The 24,359-nt window shown below is 42.1% G+C and overlaps 1 protein-coding gene across 4 annotated transcripts in view; it reads right to left on the bottom strand.

Annotated features, from left to right (window-relative positions):
* Positions 1-24,359, bottom strand: part of KHDRBS3 (KH RNA binding domain containing, signal transduction associated 3) — a 189,906-nt gene that overhangs the window by 75,719 nt on the left and 89,828 nt on the right. For all 4 annotated transcript variants that reach the window (XR_014136481.1, XM_060611397.3, XM_060611399.3 and 1 more), the window contains exons 4-5: positions 22,982-23,128; positions 10,620-10,759 (exon numbers count right to left, since the gene is read on the bottom strand). Coding sequence is in view for 3 of the 4 variants with exons in the window: in XM_060611397.3 (XP_060467380.1) it covers positions 10,620-10,759; positions 22,982-23,128 (287 nt within the window). In the remaining variant the exon portion in view is untranslated. The remainder of the gene's footprint in view (positions 1-10,619; positions 10,760-22,981; positions 23,129-24,359) is intronic.

The raw sequence follows: 24,359 nt of genomic DNA, 5'->3' as shown, positions 1-24,359 counted from the left end.
TCACCTTTGTGGTTTTTGTTCCCTGAAACCATAAGGCCAAGCTGATCTGGAGAAAAAATATTAAACCAACCCCGAACGAGGGACATCTTACAAAAAACCTGGCCAGTACTTCTCAAAACTTTAAGGTCATCGAAAAGATGCAAAATCTAAAAGACTTTTTCACTCTTAGGTAACTTGTATTATTCCTTTTATACATATTATAAATTAGGTCTTTTTTGTTCGTCCTAGGCCATAAAAATTGGCACACCAAAAGTGGTGGTCAAGAGAAAGGACACTGAAGTCAGATCTGAATTCAATTTCTGACTGCACCTACTAGCTCAACTTCTGTCTTCCAGCTAATATTCAAACTAATCGACAGTCTAAACTTTCCAAGCCAGTTTCCTCCACTGCCAAGTGAGTTACACAACCCGTTTCTTAGTGGTACAGTGCAGGAAAATGACCCAAGACACAGAAAGTACCTAACACATCCCCTACTCAATCAAGATCAACAATGTATATAAATTTCAATCACTCTGAACAACAATGATGATGACACTATAATTTCTATAGTCTTACTCATCTTTTTATATGCAGTGTGTATCTAGAAAACGCTTCACTGTGATTAGAGAAAAGAATAATTTCTACATATAGCACATAATTCCTGTGTGATATTTCATTTAATCTGAGTATATTCAAACTAATTAAGCCTGCTGCTTCCTTAGCTAATACCCCATCCCTGCCATCCAAGTTAGCATATGGACCACAAAATATTCAGCATGTTTTCTGAATCTATGAATTTATGTTTTCCATCAAACTGAAAGACACAAATTTATATATTCAAGAAGCTCACAATTCTTTCCCAGCATCATCAACATTGTTTGTTTATGTGCCCTCGGAGTATATGGAATCATACTAAAATATCTGTAGCAGAATTTCAGACAAGTCATTTGATGTATGTAGCTCTTGACACTTAACTACGGAAGATCCTTTGAAGATTCCTTTTTTAAAATATTTATTTATTTATTTATTTATTTATTTATTTATTTATTTATCTCTTGAAGTAATCTCTATACTCAACGTGGGGCTTGAACTCATGACCCCAAGATCGAGTGGCATATGCACTCCACTGATTGAGCCAGCCAGGTGCCCCCGAAGATTAGTTTTTAAGTATGACATTCCATGAGAATTGTGTAGTTTTAAGCCCTCACCCCCCCCCACCCCCCCAGCGAGAGGAAGGCATGAGGGAAAGAAGCGTACAAACCTAAGAGTCTGACCACGCTGCGGAGGACGCACAAATGCTACAAATGAAGCTCCGGGGACAGATTAACAGCAGGACTGCTGACATGGGGACAAGGATGAGATCCTGATAATCAGTAGGGGCTTATTAATTTTCTACTAGAAAACTTGGTTCAAATTGATAAAATCAGGTTGCTACACTGATCAGAATGAGGCTAACAAGAAAGCAGGAAGATCTCACATCTGAACAGAAAGTTTCATGAGCAGAGGAACAGGTGTGATTGCCAACGGTTCTTTCTGTTTGCCTTCTTCAGCAGCGTGGCCCTGGTTTCTGGCTTGAAACTCGGATATGGAAATAGTCTAGAAAGGTTTGTCAACAGGTACCTTTGCGGGAAGAGTGCTTTGAAGGACTGAATACAAAGGTATGGATGAATCAGGAACTAATTATTTATAGATTCATAATCTACAGATGAACCTATAGATTGTTGATAGGTTTTAGGATGTGATGAAAAAGCACAGGCTTTGAGTTCCAACATATCTATACTCTCAAATCTAATGTCAGTTAGTTGCTGAGCCCAGCTTTCTACCCATAAAGCGGCGTCAATGGCATCTAGCTCTTGCAGATGGTCGTGAGGTTTACCCACGTGGTATATAAAGTGCCTAGCTTAACATAGGCACGTAGTAAGCGGTAATTATTACGCAGACTTCCACTCGGATTCTGAATTGGGAGTCCTGACACCTTCCTTCGGCTGCGCACCAGAGGACGAGGACAGACGAAGGTACAGCTCATCACCCAGTGAGCACCTTTATGTACCCTCCGTGCATTTAGCAGAGATGATGCAGACTGGGAGAGAAAGAGCATAACCACATACTATCGTCCTGTTTGGCTTCTGTCTAGGAATCTCCTGGGGAGCAAAAAGTAGAGGGCGAAATGGTGAATTTGGTGGCGGGAGCCCTGGATGATGAGGCTGGCCCCAGCTGACCACAGGCTGGGTGCCCGAGGGAGCCAATGGCAGCATCCTACTTTGGTACCACGGCTATCACGGTGGGAAGCAGACCTGCCCAGAGAGCTGTCATCTGAGGCCAACGCCCTGATGCACCAGCGACCGCAGGGATAATTTATTTCTCCGAGAGACTCCTTAACAAACATATTGACAACTTTTCTTCATCCCTGGGGTTTTCTGAGAGTGAAGCTTAATCATTCCGAGACTTTCCTGCCGGGGGCTGACAAGTGAGTGAGAGGCTAGATAAAAGGAAACAGGGAGCAGAGCTTGCAGTTAGGATCCCTCAGAACGTGCAGGAGAAATCGTCAGAGCCAATGAAGACTGACGCTTCCAGAAGCCTCTGGCAGCCCTTATTCTTTGCACCTTTAGTGATGATCTGAAATGTGTTTCTAGGGCAGTTCACACGCTTCTTGAGCGTCCTCGTCACCCAGGACTTGTGTCAGGGCGGAGTTGGAATCGGCAGGCCTAGGCTGGGGACTATTATCCTGCATTTCCGAGAAGCTCTCAAGTGCTGTTGCTGCTGGTTTGAACCCAGAAGTGACAGACCTGTTACTAAACCCAACGGTTACCACTTTGTTCTGCGATCCATCCAATCTCCAATCTGTTTTACTGTCCTACATTGCACAGAGTATAAAATAAATCTAAGGCAATTTGTTTCTTCTCCAAGAAGTTACCAACTGGTTATTATTGACAATATAAGACAGTGTGTGAGAAGCAAAATCTCTCATAAAGTGCAAGAAATGTGTCCATCTTCCCTTCCATCCCTGAAGACAGACAGCTCACTCCTTACTCTGAAGCCTGTCACTGTCTTCCAGCTCTGTTGGCATGTTTTTACTTTTCGTCCTTATTTAAAAATAAAAACAGTGAAAGTCTCTATCATTTCTAACTAACAGCCCTATTTCTTTCGGCCTCTGGCACTATCCAGGGCAAGTCTTCTTCCTGTCTGATGACAATGAATTGATAATGAAGGAGCTTCAGGGAGATGTGTACTTTGCCCAAGGTCCTCCAGAAGAATTCAACTTGTAGTGTGGGATCATTGTGAGTAATCAGAAAAGAACTTATGGCACGGTTCGGGCTTGAACGGGACATGAAAAAATCAAGCAGGGTTTGGATTAGTGTGTGCTCGGTGTTCTAGCTCCATTTTACAGCCGAGGAAACGACGGCTTAGCCCGGGAGAAACGCCCTGGCTTGAAAGAGCCACGAAGCCACACTCTAACTCCAAGCCAACTGTCCCCATCTTTTCTGCTTTCCAGTCTTGGTCCCTCTGCCTGGAATGACTTCCTCTGACACTCTCCTGTCTTATTTCTTTACCTCCCCCCTAAGTTGTTCACACCCACATGCCCCATTTAAAACTCCTTGCACCCTCATTTCTATTTCCATTGCACTTGCTTTCACACCCCCTACCCCTATTGACGCCACTCTGTCTTAATTACCTATTTCTCTGACTTAACACCTGTTAACTTTCTGGACGTCAAAATGATGACTTAGCCACCCCTGTGACGTCAACCCCTGTCACAGAAAGTGCTCCAAGAAAACCTGTGACGTTGAACGACCTGACAGCAGGAAGGGACTGACTGATTTTCAAAGAGGAAGGCAGATGTTCAAACCTCTGGAACCCCAGGTGTGTGGGAGTATGTTCCACGGCTCAGGAACATACTCGCCAGATGCCGTCCGCCCGAAATGGCCTCTGCTTCTCGGGACATCTTGTCCAACGTTATGGTCAGAAAAACTCTGCTGGCAAACTGGGGGTCAGAACCCTTCCTCCAGCGGGCCCCGCAGCCTACAGGAAGGCCCAGAACGTTTATCGGGCCTTAGGCTGCACCTGACACGTACGTGGTCGGCCACGCCGTAACCAGGAGAACCGCGCGTGGCTGCTCTTCTCTGCCCGTCCCTGGCTGGCTGCAGAGTTACAAGCTCTTGTGGGGAAGTTCTCACACTATTTGCAACATTATTTGCCTTGCTTGTTGTCTTCCCAAAGCCTATTAAAAGGATCTGAAAAGAAACCACCCATTTTCTCGTTTTGTTTCTCCTGAATCAACTCCATTATGGCCACGCACTAATACACTATCAGGGACCCCTGGAAGAAAAAGCCAGTGAGTGGATGCTGACAACGGAGGGAGCAGCTCAGCAGGAGAAAGGTGGTGGAGCTTATGGCAACGAAAGCAGAGAGACTCATTTCCCAGCAAAGTCCCCTAGGATCCTCTGCCCGGGAAGTGGGGTACATGTGTCACATACCAATGCCTGGGTTTTTATTACACCAGAAGGAAGGAAGGGAAGGTGACTTCTGTTCTGACAGTTTGGTGGTAAAATGTCCTGAGAAGGCAAGGGCCTTCTACTGAAATTTAATCTCAAGAAAGTTTTTTTTTTTTTTTTAATTGAAAATGTCTATAATTTGGGCCAGTAGGAAAATAAATATGCTGTCAATTTCCTATACTCACCCTTTCCTTAATCAAAAAAAAAAAAAAAAAAAAAAAAAAAGACTTCTTGGGGCACCTGGGTGGCTTAGTCGGTTGAGCGTCCAACTTCAACTCAAGTCATGATCTTGTGGTCCGTAAGTTTGAGAGCCCCGCATGGGGCTCGTTTGCTGTCTGCCTGTCAGCACAGAGCCCATTTCGGATCCTCTGTCCCCCTCTCTCTGCTCCTCCCCCACTTGCACTCTCTCAAAAATAAACAAATATTTAAAAAGAGAACTTTTTAATTAGTAGATTAATCTAAACCATATCATATACTAGGGAAATGTTTAAGACCCTTATATTAACTATTCAGTTTTCCTAATAACAATTCTTATAACTCTACATACTATGAGGGAAAATACATCATTTTCAATCACTGAAACAATCTTTAGTATCCGTGACATCATTCATGATCGGTTTTAAAGAAGAGTGAAATCATGTGAAAATCAACGTGGACAAGGAAACGCAAGTGCCCGTGTCCCACCCGATCCTGCGTGTGGAGGTTATGTAGCGACCTATGCACCTGTGGCTACTTACTGTTCAACACAGCAACTGCTAAAATACGGGCCTTACGAAGACAAGACATCCGTGGAGAACAATCTAACACTGAAACTACAAATAATGCCCCGAAGCTGATAGCTCACACAGTGTCTGACAGATGCTGAAGGCTGCGTGGGGGGTCCCTGGAAACGGTCAAGTCCCATGGCCAACCTGGGAGCTTGCCGCAGCTCCCAGCACCTCGGCATATAGTCTGCAAAGCGCAATCATAAGATTTAACGTGGGACTTCAGTCCACGAAAGGGAAGAGAGAAAGGGGCAGGTAAACCATTTACAGAAACCAGAGCTGAACATTTTCCCAATTTAACGAAAGCTTACAAAAGGCCCCGAGGGACTGCGTTGGCTTTGCGCGCACGCGGTAAAAGCCACCAAGTTCAGCGCCCAGTACGGAGGCACATGTATTCACTACTCAGAAAGGCAGCTTCATCTGCTTGTTCCGCTCTTCTTCCTGCTGTTTGTGGCGCCCAAGGCGGGGAGATAAGTCTGCCTGCTCCTTGGGAGCAAGGGCCAGATGGCCAGACTAAAGGTCAGTGCGAAAGCAGCACAGAGTAAGCCAGCTGTCGTGAAGAAGGGATAAAAGGGAGCATCCCCCGAGGTCAGGGCGGCTCAGCTCAGACTGCCTGCGGCGGCAGGCCAGGGTGGAGAAGACGGGCCCAAAAGCGTGCTGCCCAGAGCGGCCTCAACTCTCCAGCCTCCTTCTGTGCTGGGGTCCGTGCAAGGAGCTAGGGAGGAGGCATCTCACAGCAGGGTTTCTGGAGGCCCTGCACAGGATGGGCTGGAAGTAAAGAAGCTTCCTTACCTCCTAAGTTAAAAAAGGCATAAGTTTAGTTCTCTCATTTGAAACTGAAAAGAAAGGTTTTATTAAAACACATATCACTTCCCACTGCAGGATTTAATTTTAGATCATTTACATCTTTCAGCAGAAAAGCATCCTGAAGTGGTAACAGTGGGGAACATTCATGACGACTCTCGTAATAACTTGTTCCACTCTGAAATACCAAAATGGTGATAACCACATGACCACCCCTGCAAAGCTAATCCCCTAGTACATTCAGTCAGGTGACAGAGAATTACATTAACACAAAATACTCTGAATGATCAACACTTGACCAGAATGAGCCTAAAGGACCTGCTATTGTACTGTATTCACCTAACAGCTTTTTACTGAGTGACTACTTTAGGCCAGGTCCTAGGACACAAGAGCCCTTGCAGGTTTACATTATAATGAGGAGTAACCAATGAAAAAGGGAACAAACAAGAAAGGTGGAATTCAGTTTAGTAAATGCTACTAAGAAACCCAGACAGGATGCTGTAGACCAGCTCTGGGACTGGGGGATGGTGACTTTGAACAAGGTGACTTTGAACAGCAAGGCTTCTCGGATACCATGCCTGTGTCTGCCTACCACCGGGTGCCCCAGGGACGAGGTGAGAGCCCGGGTAGTGAAAGTAAAGGGCGTGAGAGGGAGATAAGCTTGGCCAGTTTGCCAGACAGGAAGGAGGGCAGCCTGGCCACAGTACAGGAAAACCACAAGGTCAGAAAGGGCGGGGAGAGTGCCAGATGATGAGGCGCCTGTCATCGAGCCCGGCAGGAGGTTCGGGTGTTCCTGTAACAGCACAGAGAGCCACCGAGGAAACTGAAGCAGGGAGAAGACAAAAATCAACTTGGATTTTAACCAGTCATTAAGACTGTAAATGAAAACCGGATGAGCAGTGTGGCCAGATTAGGGAGGATGGAAGAGGTGATTAAGGAAAACCAGATTATTTTAGAGGGAGAATCAAAATGGCATTATGGAGGGACTGGCTGCCGCAGAGATCTGCTGGGGACTGGGCACTGCGGACACTTCTCCCAAGTTTCAGGACTAGGAAGCACTGGCTTTAATGAGCATGTTTGTCTTTTATTACTTTTTTTAGATATTCAGACACAGTGAATTCCACAGCCTTGTCTTCCTCAGCTTTGGTTACAAGGAAGCTCAAAGCACAATTCAAAGACCATCTCTGCGACTGTCCGGAATAACACGTACTCTTGTGTACTAACTTTACCCCTGGGATTTTCGTAATTTTTTATCCTGGTTTCCACATCCATTTATTTTTATTCTGGGAGATGCACAAGTTATGATATGTGATTTAATGAGGAAAAGTAGTAGAATATATATATATATATATATATATATATATATATATATAGACGTACTTTCATCACATCGTGTATTAAAAGTACCATCATGGGGGCGCCTGGTGGCTCAGTTGGTGAAGTGTCCGTCTTCAGCCAGGGTCATGATCTCACCATCCTGAGTTCGAGCCCCATGTGGGGCTGTGCACTGACAGCTCAGAGTCTGGAGCCTGTTTTGGATTCTGGGTCTCCCTCTGTCTCTCTGTCCTTCCCCACTCACACTCTGGCTCTTCCTCCAAAATCAATAAACATTAAAAAAATTAAAATAAAATAAAATAAAATAAAATAAAATAAAATAAAATAAAATAAAATAAAATAAAAGTAACTCTATTAAAAGAAAATGCCGCCATGTGTCGCAGTAAGAATACAACGTAAGTGACAGAATCAAAGCTGTGTGGAAGAGATGCAGTGGGAGAATGGGTGGAAGAAGAAACAGATTGTAGATGAAAATGCAAAGGAAGGATCAAAGACAGGGGAGGGGCATGGACTTGGAACCGGGCTGCCGGCGCCCCAGGCCGGCTGGCTTTGGGCAAGTAGTCACTTCCCTGTTTGTAAAATGGTGAGTTAACACAATAGCACCCACCTCACAGGGTTGTTATGAGGCTTGACCTAGTTATTGCCTGTAAAGTGCTGAGAACAGTCCTCAGCAGTAGATGCAAGGCGTTTGTTAAAATGAGTTTCGGTTTGAGACACGAAGATAAGTAGGCTATAAACAAGTGAGGGGCTGAGAGAAGACACAGCAAGAACTCTGGGCAGAGAACAGTGAACAATGTGGGCAAAGGTAGGAAAGGGCGTGAGCTCCAACTTCATGCAACAAGCAGTTTCCAGCCCAGGGTTGAACACAGGAAACAGGGCAGAGCAATCAATACAGACATGTGGAGCGAGGTCTTCAGAAAAAATACAGAAGGGTTTCGAGTACCTCTTCTGGGAACAGGAGTTTTACACTGAAAAAAGCAGGGTATTTGAAAGATGTGGTACCGAGGAAGCCCATAATCAAATGCAGGAGAGAAAGCTCTGCCCAGAGCCGCGCACTGACCAGCCATTACCCCGCCACAAACTACCGCAGGGTTGCATCAGAGAACATTACCTGTCAAGACAATGGAGAGCCTTGAAACGGCAACCGGCCTATATGCTGTCATCAAGACGGACAGTTTTTCATCTGGGCGGCCTGTGGCGTTTCTCCAGACACCATACGCCACAAAACAGAGAGCTTCTGCCCTCCTCATCTGTTCCTCACGTTTTCAACTTAATTCAACACCTGACAACTAAATTAGAAATTATCTTCTGTAAAAACGGTAGATGTGGTTTAAGGAACACAGCATCCCTAAGAAGTGTCATGAACAGTGGCACTGGGTGTGCGCTCTTCTCCACGCTCTCTATTCTGGACACCCATTCTGCGACTGTCGCCTTCTTTAGAAAAAGGGCCTTTGCAGATGTGAGTGTCGGGCAATCTTGAGACGGGAAGAGTACCCTGGATCATCCAGATAGGCCCTGAATACCATCACAGGGAAGAGGGAAGCACACGGGGATCAAAGACAGATGTGACAGAAATCAACACGCAGGTGGAGGGAGACACCAGAGGCACGCGGCCACGAGTCAAGAAAGATCAGCAGGCACGAGACACTGGAAGGGACAAGGAAAGGATTCTCTTCTAGAGGGGGGACACTAACACCTTGACTGCGGTCCGACAATACTGATTTTGGACATGCGGCCCCCACAACTGTGATCAATCTCTACTGTTTAAAGCCACCATGTCTGGAGTAATTCATCACAGCTACCACAGGAAGCTAACACAGCAAGGACGGACAGCTGCCCCTTGAACATGGGTTCCAACTGTGTGGATCCACTGACGTGTGGATTTTTTCAACAAATAATACATTTACACTACTACTGTTGTCTCTTCCTCATGAATTTCTTAACAACGTTTGCTTTTATCTAGCTTATTTTATTGTAAGAATACAGTATTTAATACATATACAAAATACGTGTTAATCAACTGTGCTGTCGTTACGGCTTCGCAGCCAACAGTGAGCTATTAGGAGTTAAGTTTTCAGGGAGTCAGAAGTTATACATGGAGTTTTGACTATGCGAGGGATCAGCGCCCTTATCCCCCACATTGGTCAAGGGTCAACTGTAATTTCTTACGATTTGAAGTAAATTTAATGATAGAAGAAATGAAAACGAAAGGGATTTACCACTTATTGAACACCCGCATAAATTATCTCATTAAACCATCAACAGCAATCCCATTATTATAAGCCTTTTCTTATAGAGAAAACCCACTTGGCACCGTGAACAGATCTGTTTATTTCATACTGCAATAACGCCTATTTGTAATTGCGCTCATTGACCAGGGCCTGATCAACAACACTCAAATAAAAAGACTGATTTTTTATTGTCTCAAATTAACTTGGAGACATAAAAGAATGCTACTTTAAATTATTTCATGCACAATTCTATCTGAAAAAAAAAATATTATATATATATTATATATATATATTTCAACCAGTGAAACCAATATATATATATATATATTTCAACCAGTGAAAAATCTGTGTCACTTCTTCTTTTGGGTAAAAAATTAAAAATAATTCTCAAATAAATCTGAGACAGCCATTTCTCAATACATGGTTATGTTTAAATTGTTTCATGAATTCACTAGGCATTTTCATATTAAAAAGTCATCAATCCAGAGACAAAAAAAAAAAAAAATTCTGTGTGTGTGGACCAACTCGGGAGTTTTCAGATACCACAGGCCATTCCCAGTGAATAAAATGACAAGCTCATGGACACCCCACTTGGTGCCTGACATCGTGCTCCACACTGGAGATGTGGCAATGAACCAGCCTAATCTTGTATTCCATGGGGAAAGCCCTTGCTTCCATTATCTCAATTTGCATTATCAGTGCTATTACTTTAAAATAAGATTCTTTTTAAACAATCAAAAACTTAATGTTAGAGTGATAAATAAACTTGTCTATACAGTCATCAGCCGGTAAGTAGTAGAGGTTATGTTTAAACCCAGGAATATCTCAGTTCAAACAAAGGGAATCCCCTCAATATGACATCATAATGTCTGAATATATCCTTAAAGGCTCTGTACTGATACACTGATAGAGCTGTTTGACTATTAATTAAAAAAAAAAAAAAAAGATTAAAACGGTTGCCATGGTATCCAATTCTAACAACGAGAAAAGTAAAGTCAATTAATTGCACCGACCTGGTTACTGCTGGGGCTGGTACACCTCTTGTACGCAAGGTGGGTTTTCCTCGAACAACTGGGACGTCCGCGTTTTCTGAACCACCATTCAAATACGTCAACTCTTGGAGCTGTGCTTGCCTGATTTCATCATTATAGTCCTACACAGAAGACAGAAGACAACATAATTCACCTCATGTGAAAAATACAAACGTACTTAGGACCAGAAAAATAACAATATTTAATAGAAAAAAAAAAAGGCAAGGAAAATAGCTGACTTCATAAGATTTGAGTTTGTTGAAATGAAAACACATCAATCAATTGTAAAAAAGGAAAAAAAAAAAAACAAACCAGAAAACAAAAAACCCCAGCAATTTCCCCAAGCTAAAATTTTCTACAGTCAGCCATTACTCCTTGTGTGGGGCATACTTTCCAAGTGAGATATTTATAATAAAATTAAGATACCATATACAGACAGACACGTGGCACTGTTATTTACAACTCAATTCAACTCATAGTTACTGAGCATCTGTGAAGTGCAAACTAACAAAACCAGAGAAGCAAGCCAGGGTCTCTGCAGCCAATGAGCTTACACTCTAACAAAGGAGGAAGGCATACATACAACATGATAGCTTTACTACAATTAAGAGCCACATGTACACATTCTTTTTGTACAATTCCATTTGGATATTATACTAGAAAAAGGCACCATTTTCAAAACTGAATACATTTTATACTTGGAGGCTTGCTCTTCTTTGTCTTACAGTATTCTCTAAATATTCATCTGAGGAACCCTGGGAGCGATCCCTGATTCCTCCTTTCCTTAATACCTCCAACTCCATTCAACAGTCATCAGGAAAGACATGTAATAAATAAAGTCATCTGTTTCACACTAGAAAGGAAGTTCGGTCTAAATGGTCAAAAAGGAAAGGCATCTAACTTAAGCTGTGGTAGTAAGAGTAGGTTCTCCATAAGATGTGTCATCTAAGTATGAGTGTGAACTCATTACCAGAGGAGGGGCTAGAAAATACTCTAGATGGGAGGAAAAAATCGTATTTTAAGACCCTAAGAAATGGTGTGTAGGGAACTGGAAGAAGTGCTACATGGCTGAAATATAAAAACAACTTGGGGGGGGGGGGCGGGTAGTGTACAGGGAGGCTGGTCTCAACATGGAGTAGAAAGCAGAAACCAAATTCAACAAAACCTCAAGTCATTTTAAGTGTAACTTTAAAGGTTTAGAACTAAGGGTACTAAAAAGCATTTAACAGTTTTAAGGAGGAGACTTGCATACCTAGATTTGTGTTTTAGAAATAATTATGATCATGTACGCCAACAAATTAGGTAACGAAGATGACACCGTGACATGGATGGATCCTAAAAAGTCACAAATTACCAAAACTGGCTCAAGAAGAAACAGAAAATTGGAACAGATAAGCAAAGAGACTAAATTAGTACTGGATAAATAAATGTCTTGCAAATTTGAAGGCCCACAAGACTTCAATGGTGAATTCCACAAACAATTAATGGTAATCCTTTACAAACTTCCAAAAAAATTAAAGAGGAGGGAGCACTCCCTCACTCTTCCTACAAAGCCAGTATTGTCCGGGTACCAACACAGACAAAGACGTTACAAAAAAAGAAACCTATAGATGAATATTCTGATGAATACAGATGTGGAGGCTCTCAAAAAATTACAAAGCCAAATCCAGCAGTATAAACAAGATAAAAGGGAGGACTATACATAAGAACCAAGTAAAACATACTAGAATTGCTATTTTGGTTTAATACCTAAAAATCAGCTAATGTAATACCATAAGAAGAGAATGAAACAAAAAACAAAACAAAACAAAACAAAACAAAAAAACGATCATTTTAATACAGAGAAAAAACATTTGAGAGAAGAATCCAATACATTTTAATGATAGAAACACTCAACAAACTATAAAAAACCCACAGTTAACATTATACTTAATAATAAAAAACTAAAAGAATCATCCTAAAATGAAGACCAAGACAAAGATGTCTACTGTCACCACATCTATCCAACATTGTACTCGAGATTCTAGACAGGACAACTATGTAAGAAAAAAAAAGTAATAGTGCTCAGATTGAAAGGGAAGAACTAAAACCATCTTTGTTCATATATGGTATGGCATAATCCTATGCAAAGAAAATCACAAAGAATCCACAAAAGCATTATTAGAGTCAATAATTGTGTTTCACAAGGCTGCAGGATATAAGATCAATATACAAAATCAATTTTATTTCTTTCCACTAACAATGAACACCACAAAAATAAAATTAAGAAAATTCCATTTAGAGTAGCATCATAAAGAATAACATACTCGGGAATAAATGAACAAAATAAGAGCAACATTTATATACTGAAAACTACAAAATATTGTTGGGAGAAAATTTTTAAAATCTAAGTAAATGGAAAGATATCCAATATTCATGGCTAGATGGACAATATTCCTACTCTGCTTTCCCACCTCCCAAACTGATCTACAGAATCAAGGAAAACACCCTCTCAAAAATCCCAGCTGGTTTCTTTACTAAAACTTATATATGAAAATCCAAGGGACCTAGTATAGCCAAAACAATTATAAGAAAGAATAACAAAGTTGGAAGACTGATTATGTTCCCACATCAAAACTTCCTACAAAGCTACAGAAATAAAGACTGTGTAGGGGCGCCTGGGTGGCTCAGTCGGTTAAGCATCCGACTTCGGCTCAGGTCATGATCTCATGGTTTGTGAGTTCGAGCCTCGCGTCAGGCTCTGTGCGGATGGCTCACAGCCTGAAGCCTGCTTCGGATTCTGTGGTTCCCTCTCTCTCTGCCCCTCCCCTCTTGTTCATGCTATGTCTCTCAATAATAAATAAAACATTAAAAAAAAAAAGGCTGTGTAGTACTTACTGGCTCAAAGGGTAGACATAAAGATCAATAAAATAGAATTGAGAGCCCAAACATAAATTACTATAGATTGATGTTCAAATAGTCTCTTTAAACAAAGGGTATTGTAGTGACTGAGAGAACACTGAAGAAAATGGAAGCCTTACACCTTGTTGGTGGCAGTGAAAATGGTCCAGGCACTTGGGAAAACCAGTCATCAGTGTCTCAAAACTGTTAAACACAGTTACCAAGTGACCTAACAACTCCACTCCTAGGTAATACCCAAGAAAGTGAGACTATACGTCCACCCAAAAATGTGTACGTGAATGTTCACATCAGCATTATTTATAATAGCCAAGAAACAGAAATAACCCCAAAGTCCTTGACTAATAAACGGACATATAACACACAAATAAAACACGGTACATCCATACAATGGAATATCATCCAGCAATGACAAATCAACTGAATGAACCTTAAAAACAGTATGCTAAATGAAAGAAGGCAGGACAAAAGACCATACATTTTGTGCTATTGTACACAAAATGTCAAAAACTGGCAAACCCACAGAGGTGGATTAATGGTGGCACGTGACAGAATGAGGAATGGCAGGGGACAGGAATGGGGAGTGCTTGTTCACGGGGACGCGTTTGCTCTGGGGGATGATGAAAATCTAAAACAGATAGTGGTGATGGCTGTGTAACTATGGAGGCACTATAATCCAGCCAACTGTATACCTTAAACGGGTGAATTGTATGGGATGTGAATTATATCTCCATAAAGGCTGTGCAAAAAAGCAAAAAGTAAATTAGTGGTTGCCCAGAGAGGGAGGAGAATGGGGTGTCACTGCTGCTCGTTACAAGGTTTGCTTGGGGGGGTCATAAAAATGGTCTTAGGTTAAAGTGACAGTTGCAGAACTCTGTGAATATACTAAAAGCTACTGAATTGTTTATAGGAGTGAATTTTATGCTATGTGATTTATACCTCCATAAAGATATTAAATGGAAAAAAAAAAAACACCACACACTGGAGGCAGAAGTTCCAGATGGAAGCTCATAATTCCAGTACGTGGTATAGACAACCTGGAGTAGGGACGCGGCAGAAAGAATGAGGAGAAGTAGATCTGGTGTTATTTATAATGGTTAATTTTATTAGAAATGGTAACATCCTAGATGAGGGGGTATATAAGCAAAGTCAAGACCGTCAAGGGGCATCTGGAAAATAATGGTAAGTAACAGTGGAACATGCTGTAATCAGTTTTGCACAGGCTGAATCTGCAATGGCCCACGACACACTAAAACTGAGATGTCCCATAGCAATCAGACATAAAAACGAGAAATTTAAAAGTTAAAGATACGGATATAGACGTGAACAAGCGAGGGTTACTCAGGCCCTACACAGCACCGAGAAGGGCCTGTCGTCAAGGCGGGCTCTTTCTTGGCAGGCCCCTGGCAGGTGACCTCTACGCCCACAGAGGGGACTGCCTGCGAAGAGGGCTTCTGTATGCCTTAGGCTTGATGCCGTGCTGCACCAGTCTGGCCAGATAAGCCTGCCCTGGCAGTGTGGTTAGTGGGGAACCTTCGTCTTGGCTCAGGAAGTGGGGTGGTGAGCAGCCGAGGTCAGGTGCATAGGTACGGTACGTGCACGTGACTGATCTCCAGTAAAAGCCCTGCACGCTGTGGCTCAGGAGAGCCTCACTGGATGGGAACACTTCACAGGTGTTGTCACACATCACTGCTGGGAATGTTAAACGTGTCCTTGTGTCCCTCTGCACTGCACAGGGACACCTGGAAACCAGGGCCATACTCTTCTTGGTCTTTGCCCCGTGCTCCTCTTCTCGTTGCTGATTTTGATCTGTATCTTTTGGTTGAAATAAACCACACTCACAGTATATAACACACTGTCTGAGTCCTGTGAGTCCTTCTAGAGAATTACTGAGTTTGAAGGTGGTAGTGGGGACCTCTAGCACAAGAATTCCTCTGTATACAAATGTCAGCCATAGGCAGGATTGCTTGGGGCACATTCCTGGAGCGAGAGAAGGGCTCTGGGCATCAACATAAACTAATAGAAGAAAACCTGCACAGGGGAGACCGAAAAGGGGTGGCAGGAATTTGAGAAGGAAACGGAGGTGATCGGAGCATGAAAGCCCCAGGATTCGGTGCTGCATTCACATTCTGTCAAGCAGCCAAGTACCAATTCCATGGGATTCACTAACAATAAAGGCAACACGGACTTCAGAAATAGTACTTCTGGTGAAGGGTAGAGCCGGAATCCATCTCGGGGGAATGAAGAGTGGGAGTAAGCAAGTCACAGCCACAGTGCAGGCAGGCGGGTTTTCCAGCTGTGTGGCTCCACAAAGAGGAAGAGAAAGGACTGCAGTCTGAGCGAGGAAGGGAGGATCTTATGATAGAAGAAACCAGCATTTCTGAGCGTGAATAAAAGATTCAGGTGCAATAGTTTCCTGAATTATTTAGAATTAAAAACATGAAATATACTTAGTACGTTTGTAAAAAATATGCTATCTTCTCCTTACTTTTCAAAAGCAGAAATGACTTGAAACTTGAGGTAGAAGGCATCGTGCAATAAGAAAAATAGCATGAACAACAATCAAAAAAGGAGGTCAAAAGGAAGCTGAAGCAATAATAAGCAAACACTTGCAGAGGAGGAGGAAGGGAAGAAAAATGACAAATTCAACTCGCTGAGCTGCGGGAATGACTAAGATCAGGAGTCTAGATTTTACTGTACCTATGGATTCTTTCTCTAACTTATTTAGGGTATTAGGATCTCAAAAGAGTCATTCGAATCTATCATTATTTCAACCTGTCTATAACAAGCCTATTAATATGTTCCTTACCATTTTACTAAAAATGTGTGAAGATTAATAAATTATTTGTAAAGCACATTCTAAATAAAATGTGCTACATAATGGTAAATATCTGCCCTGTTGAAAAGTGCTAGGAGGTGTGATACAAAATTGTCTGTGGCTCAAAAACAGATTCATGGGAAAGAACATAAAATCCAAAAATGCCATTAAAAATTTAAAAAGGAAACAAAATTACTCTAAGCGAAGTTATTTGATTACAACGGTGCCACAAAAATGGGAATGAAAGCCCATTTTAAACATGATCTTTGTAGGGGCGCCTGGGTGGCTCAGTCAGCATCTCCAATAAGCGTCTGACTTTGGCTCAGGTCATGATCTCGCAATTCGTGGGTTGGAGCCCCACGTCAGGCTCTGTGCTGACAACTCAGATCCCGGAGCCTGCTTTGAGTTCTGTGTCTCCCTCTCTCTCTGCACCTCCTCCGCTCACACTCTGTCTCTCTCTTTCTCTCTCTCTCTCTCTCTCTAAGATAAATAAACATTAAAAAAAAAATAAAACATAATCTTTGTAAAACTACATTTTCAAGAAGACAAACAGTATAGTTGGAAAAAAATGATGGGAGTCTGAGTCAACACACCTGCGTTAAGTCTGAATTTCACCAACTGGACTCACCAGCTTTGTGATTTTAGACAACTTTTATTTTTTTATTTTATTTTTTTTAATTTTTTTTAACGTTTATTTATTTTTGAGACAGAGAGAGACAGAGCATGAATGGGGGAGGGTCAGAGAGAGAGAGAGAGACACAGAATCTGAAACAGGCCCCGGGCTCTGAGCTGTCAGCACAGAGCCCGACGCGGGGCTCGAACTCACAGACCGTGGGATCATGACCCGAGCTGAAGTCAGACGCTCAACCGACTGAGCCACCCAGGCGCCCCTTAGACAACTTTTAAAAACTTTAGGGGACTGCTTCTTTCAGACAAAACTACTGATAAAGTCACTGTAGTTATAATTTTCTTGGTCTTTAAAATAACGATTTAAAAAAATGATTAAAAAAATTTTTTTTAATTGTTATTTATTTTTGAGAGAGAAACAGAGTGTGAGCAGGGGAGGGGCAGAGAGAGAGGGAGACACAGATTCCGAAGCAGGCTCCAGGCTCCGAGCTATCAGCGCAGAGCCCGACGCGAGGCTCGAACTCACGAAACGCAAGATGATGACCCGAGCCGAAGTCGGACGCTCAACCGACTCAGCCACCCTGGCGCCCCCCAAAAATGATGATTTTAAATCAGGAGGGAAACCAAGTCACATGTGCCAGCTTACAGACTAAGTAACTCTACATTTTAAACTAGTCATTAGTAAATTATCGTTTTAATTCCCTATCAGGAAAGTGACACTACTGTAGCATTAATTCAAACATGGGCATCAATTGTGAAGAGTGGAAAAGTGATTAGAATTCTAATTACATAGGTGTAAATGGGATTTTTCTGTCCAGTAAGTTTAGAACATATTTAAATGTGTTAGCCTAGAGAATGAGAACAAAGGTTTTAAACGTAATTATTAAAAATAATTTACTGCAATTTAGTGGATTCCCGGTCAGGAATGTTCTCTTCAGATATATTTGCCCCAAATATGCCAATGATTATGCCAAAGAGTAATCCTAGGATCAGTGTTTGTATTATACTCTATAAGAAATAGCATAAATGTTCATTATTTGAGGACTGATCAAATAAATTTTAGAACATGCGTATGACGAAATATTATGCAGACGTTAAAAAGAATGGAGGGAGACGTTGCACATGCTCATGTGGTCAGAGGTCCAAAATAATATAAGATTAAAAAAATAAATAAATGTAATGAGAGAGGAGGGACTTTTAGTACAGCCAAACAAAGAGCCTGGCAAAGCCATTCCGTAAAAAGCAACAACAAAAGCTGACCACACATGTAAAAGCAACCATTTCAGAACCATGGGAACTGACTGAAGTTATATAATAAATTAAAAATACAAGAAATGTATTCGTGTCAGGCACGAAGAGTGGGAGTCTGTGGCATTTTGTGTGGGGATGCTACCCGCCCCCCTCCCCAGCCCAGATGACGTGTCGGTACCACTGTGGGGAAAGACATGAAGACCAACAGTTTGCTGCAGGGGAAGCTCCCTTAATTTGGAAGAAGCTATGAAAAACTCCCATGCCCAGGAGCACTGTCAGTATCAGTAGCCATTTTGGTAGCAAATAAATAGAAGGCCAGTGAATCAGCAAGCCTAATACTCAGGTTCTGGGTGGGGCAAGTGGCAGCCTGGCAGACTAGCCAGAAACGTAGCAGCCTTGGAGAGCCCGGGTACGCTCCCCGCACTTCTCTGCTGAATGGAGGTTAAGCACATGTACAGCAGAGAAGGGAGAGAGCTTAACACTCTCCACACATCCTTCCCTGACGGTGAGTCTGTACACCTGGCAAAGGAGGGAGAGGGATTAACACCTCGGTCACAAGTGAAGCACAGACCAGGGAAGATAGGACGATGGACCGCCCTGTGGGTGCACCCCCACAATTTTATCAGCAGGCGGCAGAAGCCTTACTAACACAGGTGTGTGAGCACAGCCTCTAAGTAATCACTGGCTGATGTCTGAGACATGTGGCCATACAGGACACGCCCAGCAGGCCAGGCTTAAAAGTAAAAGTGAGAAGTAAAAAAATTAACAAAGCTGTAAGCCATGAAGTAGACAGACTCTGCAGATTTAGTCCAACTAAATTACTAAAGAAACAAACAGACAACAACTTGCAACAACAAAGCTTGAAGGATAAAATGAGTCGAAATGTAAATGTGCTATAATATGCTACCCGAAATGTGGAGTTTTCAACAAAAAAGCTGGGAGACATGCAAAGAAACATGAAAACATGACAGGAAGGAAGGAAGGAAGGAAGGACGGACGGACAGGCAGTCAAGATATAGTAAGAAACTATCTTGGAGAGGGCCCAGATGTTGGAAAAAAAGAAAAAAAAAAAGATTTAGAAAAAAAGAAAAAGAAAGTACAACAACAACGATAATGAAAAATTAACCAAAGGAGCGCAACAATAGAGTTGAGATGACAAAAGAATGGGTCAGCCAACTTGAAGATAAGCCAATTAAAATGATCCAGTTAGGAACACAGAGAAGAAAGGATGAAGGGAAAGGAGACTCAGAGAAATGCGGGGCACCATCAAGTGGACCAACATACAACCAATGGGAGCCCAGGGCCTGAGGGGAGCAGAGGAGAAAGAAAAAAGAGAAAAAAAATCTCAAGAAACAATGGCTGAAAATGTCCCACATTTGAAGAAAAACATGTACCTATGGCTTCACAAAGCTTAACAAGCAAGGAAGATAAGCATACACAACCATTGTCAAATTAATGGAAATGAAAGACAAAGCCTTGGCAGCAGCAAGAGAAAAACAACAGATCACGTACATTAGCAACAAAATCATGAATGCCCTTCTCACCAAAAATGATGAGGGCCAGAAAACAGCAGACTGGCCTTCTGTGACTGGAAAGAAAAAACTGTCAACCAGGAATTATACACACTATCTTTCAGAGGGTGGGCGAAATAAGGACATTCTGAGAAAAACAAAACCAGTTTTTTGGTTAGCAGGTCTCAGTTACAAGAAAGGCTAAAGGCAGTCCTTTGGGCTGAAAAGAGGTAGCACCATATGGTAACTCTACCCACAGAAAGAAAAAGGGAGCCGAAATGGTAAATGTGTGGGTTAATACAAAGATTATAAGAATACGGTACTACAAGCCAATATCCGCCATGATTATAGATGACAAGATCCTTAACAAGCTATTGTAAATCAATTCTAGCAACATGTAATTTCAGTGGGATCTCACCTAGTAATGCAAGGTTGGCATAACATCTGGATATCAACTAATGCAATACACTAGTATTAACAACAACAACAACAACAAATACTCATTCAGGATAAAGCCTCTCAACACCTAGGGACAGAAGAGAACGTCTTCAACAAGATACAGGGCAGCGATGAAATTTACAGCTAACATCAGACTTAATGGTGAAAACTCAAAGCACCAAGAAAGAGGTCTATCTTCACGACTCCTACTCAACAAAGCACTCAAAGTTCTAGTCAGTGTAACAAGGGAAAAATAAAATAAAAAAATGAATTTTAATTTCATTAAAATCCGAAAAGAAGAGGTAAAATTTATTACAGATAACAGGACTCTGCATATAGAAAATCCTAATGATTCCATAAAAATGAAACAACACACTGGAACTAATGGTACGGCAAAGTTACAAGACCCAAGATCAGTGTATATAAGTCAACTGCATTTCTATAACCTAGGATCACTGAAAATGAAATTTTAAAAACTGCATTCACAATAGCATCAAAAAGTGTACAATACTTAGGAGTAAATTTAATAAAAGAAGTATATATATGACTAGTACCTTGAAAACTATGAAACACTGCTGAAAGAAATGAAAAAAATAATCTGTTAAGTAGAGACACTTCATATTTGTGGACTGGAAAACTAAATATTGTTAAGATGGAAATAATCCCCAAATTGAGCTACAGATTCAATCTTCTACCAAAACCCCGGGAGGCTTCTGTGTGGAAATTGATAAGCTGATTCTGAAATAGATGTTGAAATGCACAGAAGCCAAAATAACTAAAACAATTTTGAAGTAGAACTTTTTCTTTGTAAAAAAATCAACAACCTGGATTTCAAATCAAAGTACTAGAAGGCTAAAGTAATTAAGGGCATGACACCGGCATTAGGACAGGCATATACATCAATGGAACAGAACCGAGAATCCGGAAACAAATCCACACATTTACGTTCGATCGACTTTCAACAATGGTGTTGCTGTTCAACAGGAAAAGAATTGTCTTTTCATCGTATGGTGCTGGGACAACTGGCCATCTATATAAAAAATGATAAACCTACATTCTACCTTCCCACCACACAAACTTAAAATCGATCGCAGACTTGGGTGGGGCACCTGTGTGGTTCAGCGGGTTAAGCATCTGACTCTAGGTTTTCGCTCAGTTCACGATCTCATGGTTTACGGGCTCGAGCCCCACACCATGCTCTGCACTGACAGCATGGAGCCCTGCTTGGGATTCCCTCTCTCCCTCTCTCTCTCTCTCCCCCCCCCCCCACCTTCTCCCCCTCTTGCATGTGCATTCACTCCTTTTCTCTAAAAAAAAAAAAAAACTTAACGATAATAGACTTAAATGACACATACTATATACTAATACTATACTATGCTAATACTAATACTATAAAAGCTAGTAGCTACTTTTACAGCTACTATAAAAGATTAGGGAGAAAACAGCAGAAAATCTTTGTAACTGGGGGTTAGGCAAAGAGTTCTCCTGGCCAGCCTAGATTCAAGGACAGAGAAACCATGTCTTGGTGGAGGAGTGCAAAGGGGACAGGGTGGGAGGCCCTGTGGCAGCCCACGTGGCTAGATCAACACCCCCTAAGACTGATCACTAAGACATTAAATTTACCTCTCCTTAGTCAGTCTTGTCAGAGTGCCAATGTTTACATGGGTATCTGATTCTTATCAAACTCTCCCATTAGACAGACTCCACAGGGGCAGAGAAAAGAATGTCTTTTATTAGTTTCCACGTATCTACCACATAGAAAGCACTCAAAATCTTTGTTTTTAAACTAAATGAATAAATGTATCATCATATTGGCTTGAGGGAACAAAGGGAAGCTTAAACATTTTCAGCTCCCAAGTAAAATGACTTAATACAATCCCATGTCTTGGCTTTTCCAAGGCAATCGTGATTGACAATATCCTTTCCTTGTAAATTCAACAGTTTTCTTCACAGATAATATAGTCATGATACATATGCTACAGTATGTAAAGTCAATCTACTAGACCAACCTGGGATTGCTGAAGACAGTCTTACCCCAGGCAGCTGTTTGGCAGATGTGACAGCTTCTCTAAATAAATTGTCTAAAGAGGCAAAATGTTCAATGTTTTAGTTTTTTAATCTAGAACATGCAAGTTATACAGAAGACCTAAATTAACTTTCATAATGGAAGTAGGGATACACTCTCTTTAAATAATCACATTCTTAGCAACGTCAAAGTATCTGGAAAGGGTTAAAAATAGACACGCAATTGTTCCATCAACAAAGCACAAAACACCTGGCAGAAGCCAGCCAACTACCTCCACGGTGTCCTTCTTCTCTGGGCTTCTGACACTTTGGTCTGTCGTTACGTGTACCTTGCGGTACTGAAATCCTCGGCTTACGTTTCTCTCTTCTACGCTATGTGTTCCTGGAGGGTAGGGACTGCTTTTATTCATGCCTCTGGCCTGAAACCACACACAGTGCTTGGTGCCATGGAAGGCACTAACGCATCCGTGTGGGAGAACAGTGGATCCGTAGGTGATTTTAACATCACGAAGAAGCTTAGGACGTGGGAGCCCCCAAACGTGAACTGGCAAGGGTGCTCTTCACCCTTCTTGGCCGTGCAGCCTTCCCGGTGCAACCTAATCTCTTTAAAAATCCCTCGCCTCGATATAAAGAAAGAAAACTGCCAACCGATTCACAGGGACCCTTTCGACAAATGAAGTGCTGTGCAAATAACAATTACTAGAAGAGTTACCAGGGATGAAAATAAAGAAAGGACTTCAAAGGACAAATTAACTATCAGGGTGAACCGTACTAACAGGAATGAGGAACTTTTTGATTTCCTCCAGTGCGTGTCCCATCCGGGCATATGCTTCTGCTGGTGGAGCGAACACTTCGATGAGAACGTGGAGGTCGTCGTTGAGGTGAAAGTATTTTGCTTCCCCACTCTTCCTCAACTCTTCTTCCTGAAGAAAGAAAAACCATGCTTAAAAGCGTGTCTGTATAAGAAAAGGAGAAGAAACACTATGTAGAGCTTATCTGGCATGAGGCTGTCACAGAAGAGTCACTCAACAGCAAGCGGCACTACCCCAAGGATGGAGGCTTGAGATACAAATCTGACCCTGCCATTCCCGCAGGGAATTACGAAAACACCCGGGCTTCCTGCTGCTGCTGGAGAAGTCTCAGCTCCTGCCTCTGCCGGGAAGGACACCTGTGTCCCCCCAGCTCGACGCCCTCCAGGCGCCCTCAGACCCCTGGCCGGACTGGCTGATCTCCTCCGCTCCCTCTACGCTGATTACCCCCAGTGCCCGTAGTGTGGCCACAAAGCACTTCCGCCATCAAAGTGTCTGACATAACCTATTCTTTACTTGACTCTTTTCTAATTTCCCTCACGGAAGGTGGTCACAGCGGAGCAAACACCACGACCGTCTTCTCTGGTGCTCGTCCCTGGTCTAGAAAAGTACTCAGTACACAGTAGACACTCAGCGAGTATCTTCAATGACGAGATAAACATTATCTCATTTTTATGTTCGCTCGTGACCGTCTTCTCTGGTGTTCACTCCCTGGTCTAGAAAAGTGTCTGGCACACAGCAGACATTCAGCGAGTCTTTTCAATGAAGAGGTAAACATCATTTCATTTCTATGTTCATTTGTTCATTCACATATTCATTCAAAAAAGCATTTCTACACGCCAGGCACTATATGTGAAGATAAAAACGAATAAAATAAATGAAAGATCTTATTACGTGATTTTATGATATGCGTTAAAAAAAAAAAAAAACTTTGTTTTTATTTGTTTACATAATGAAACTCAGGGGGGAAATTAGGAGGAAAAAAACCCCAGATCAGAATGGGACAAGTGATTTTCGCCCATGATCTCCTAACTAGCATTCATTAGAGTGGCAAAGGACAGAATCTGGGACTTTTAAAAGTCTTTGTTTCCAACATTCAAATGAGACAGATTGAGATGAGTACGTACCTACATCTAGAGTGATTTCCCAAACGGGGGAAACCTTGCTAGCACCTCCAAAACACCAGCCCCACATGAAAGGGAACCCTAGAACTCCTGGCAACAACACCTTTTAATTCCACCACGAGCTAAGAGGTCAAAGAGGCACAAACACCCTTGACCTCACCACTTAAGGCTTCAACTTCTGTTACTTAACTAATTTGCTCTCTTACAAAGAAAAGAGAGAT

Source organism: Panthera onca, chromosome F2 (genome assembly GCF_046562875.1).
Source record: "Panthera onca isolate mPanOnc1 chromosome F2, mPanOnc1 haplotype 2, whole genome shotgun sequence".
Lineage (NCBI taxonomy): Eukaryota > Metazoa > Chordata > Mammalia > Carnivora > Felidae > Panthera > Panthera onca.
The sequence above is the reverse complement of the archived record's forward strand: the minus strand, read 5'-3'. Positions and strand labels throughout refer to the sequence as shown.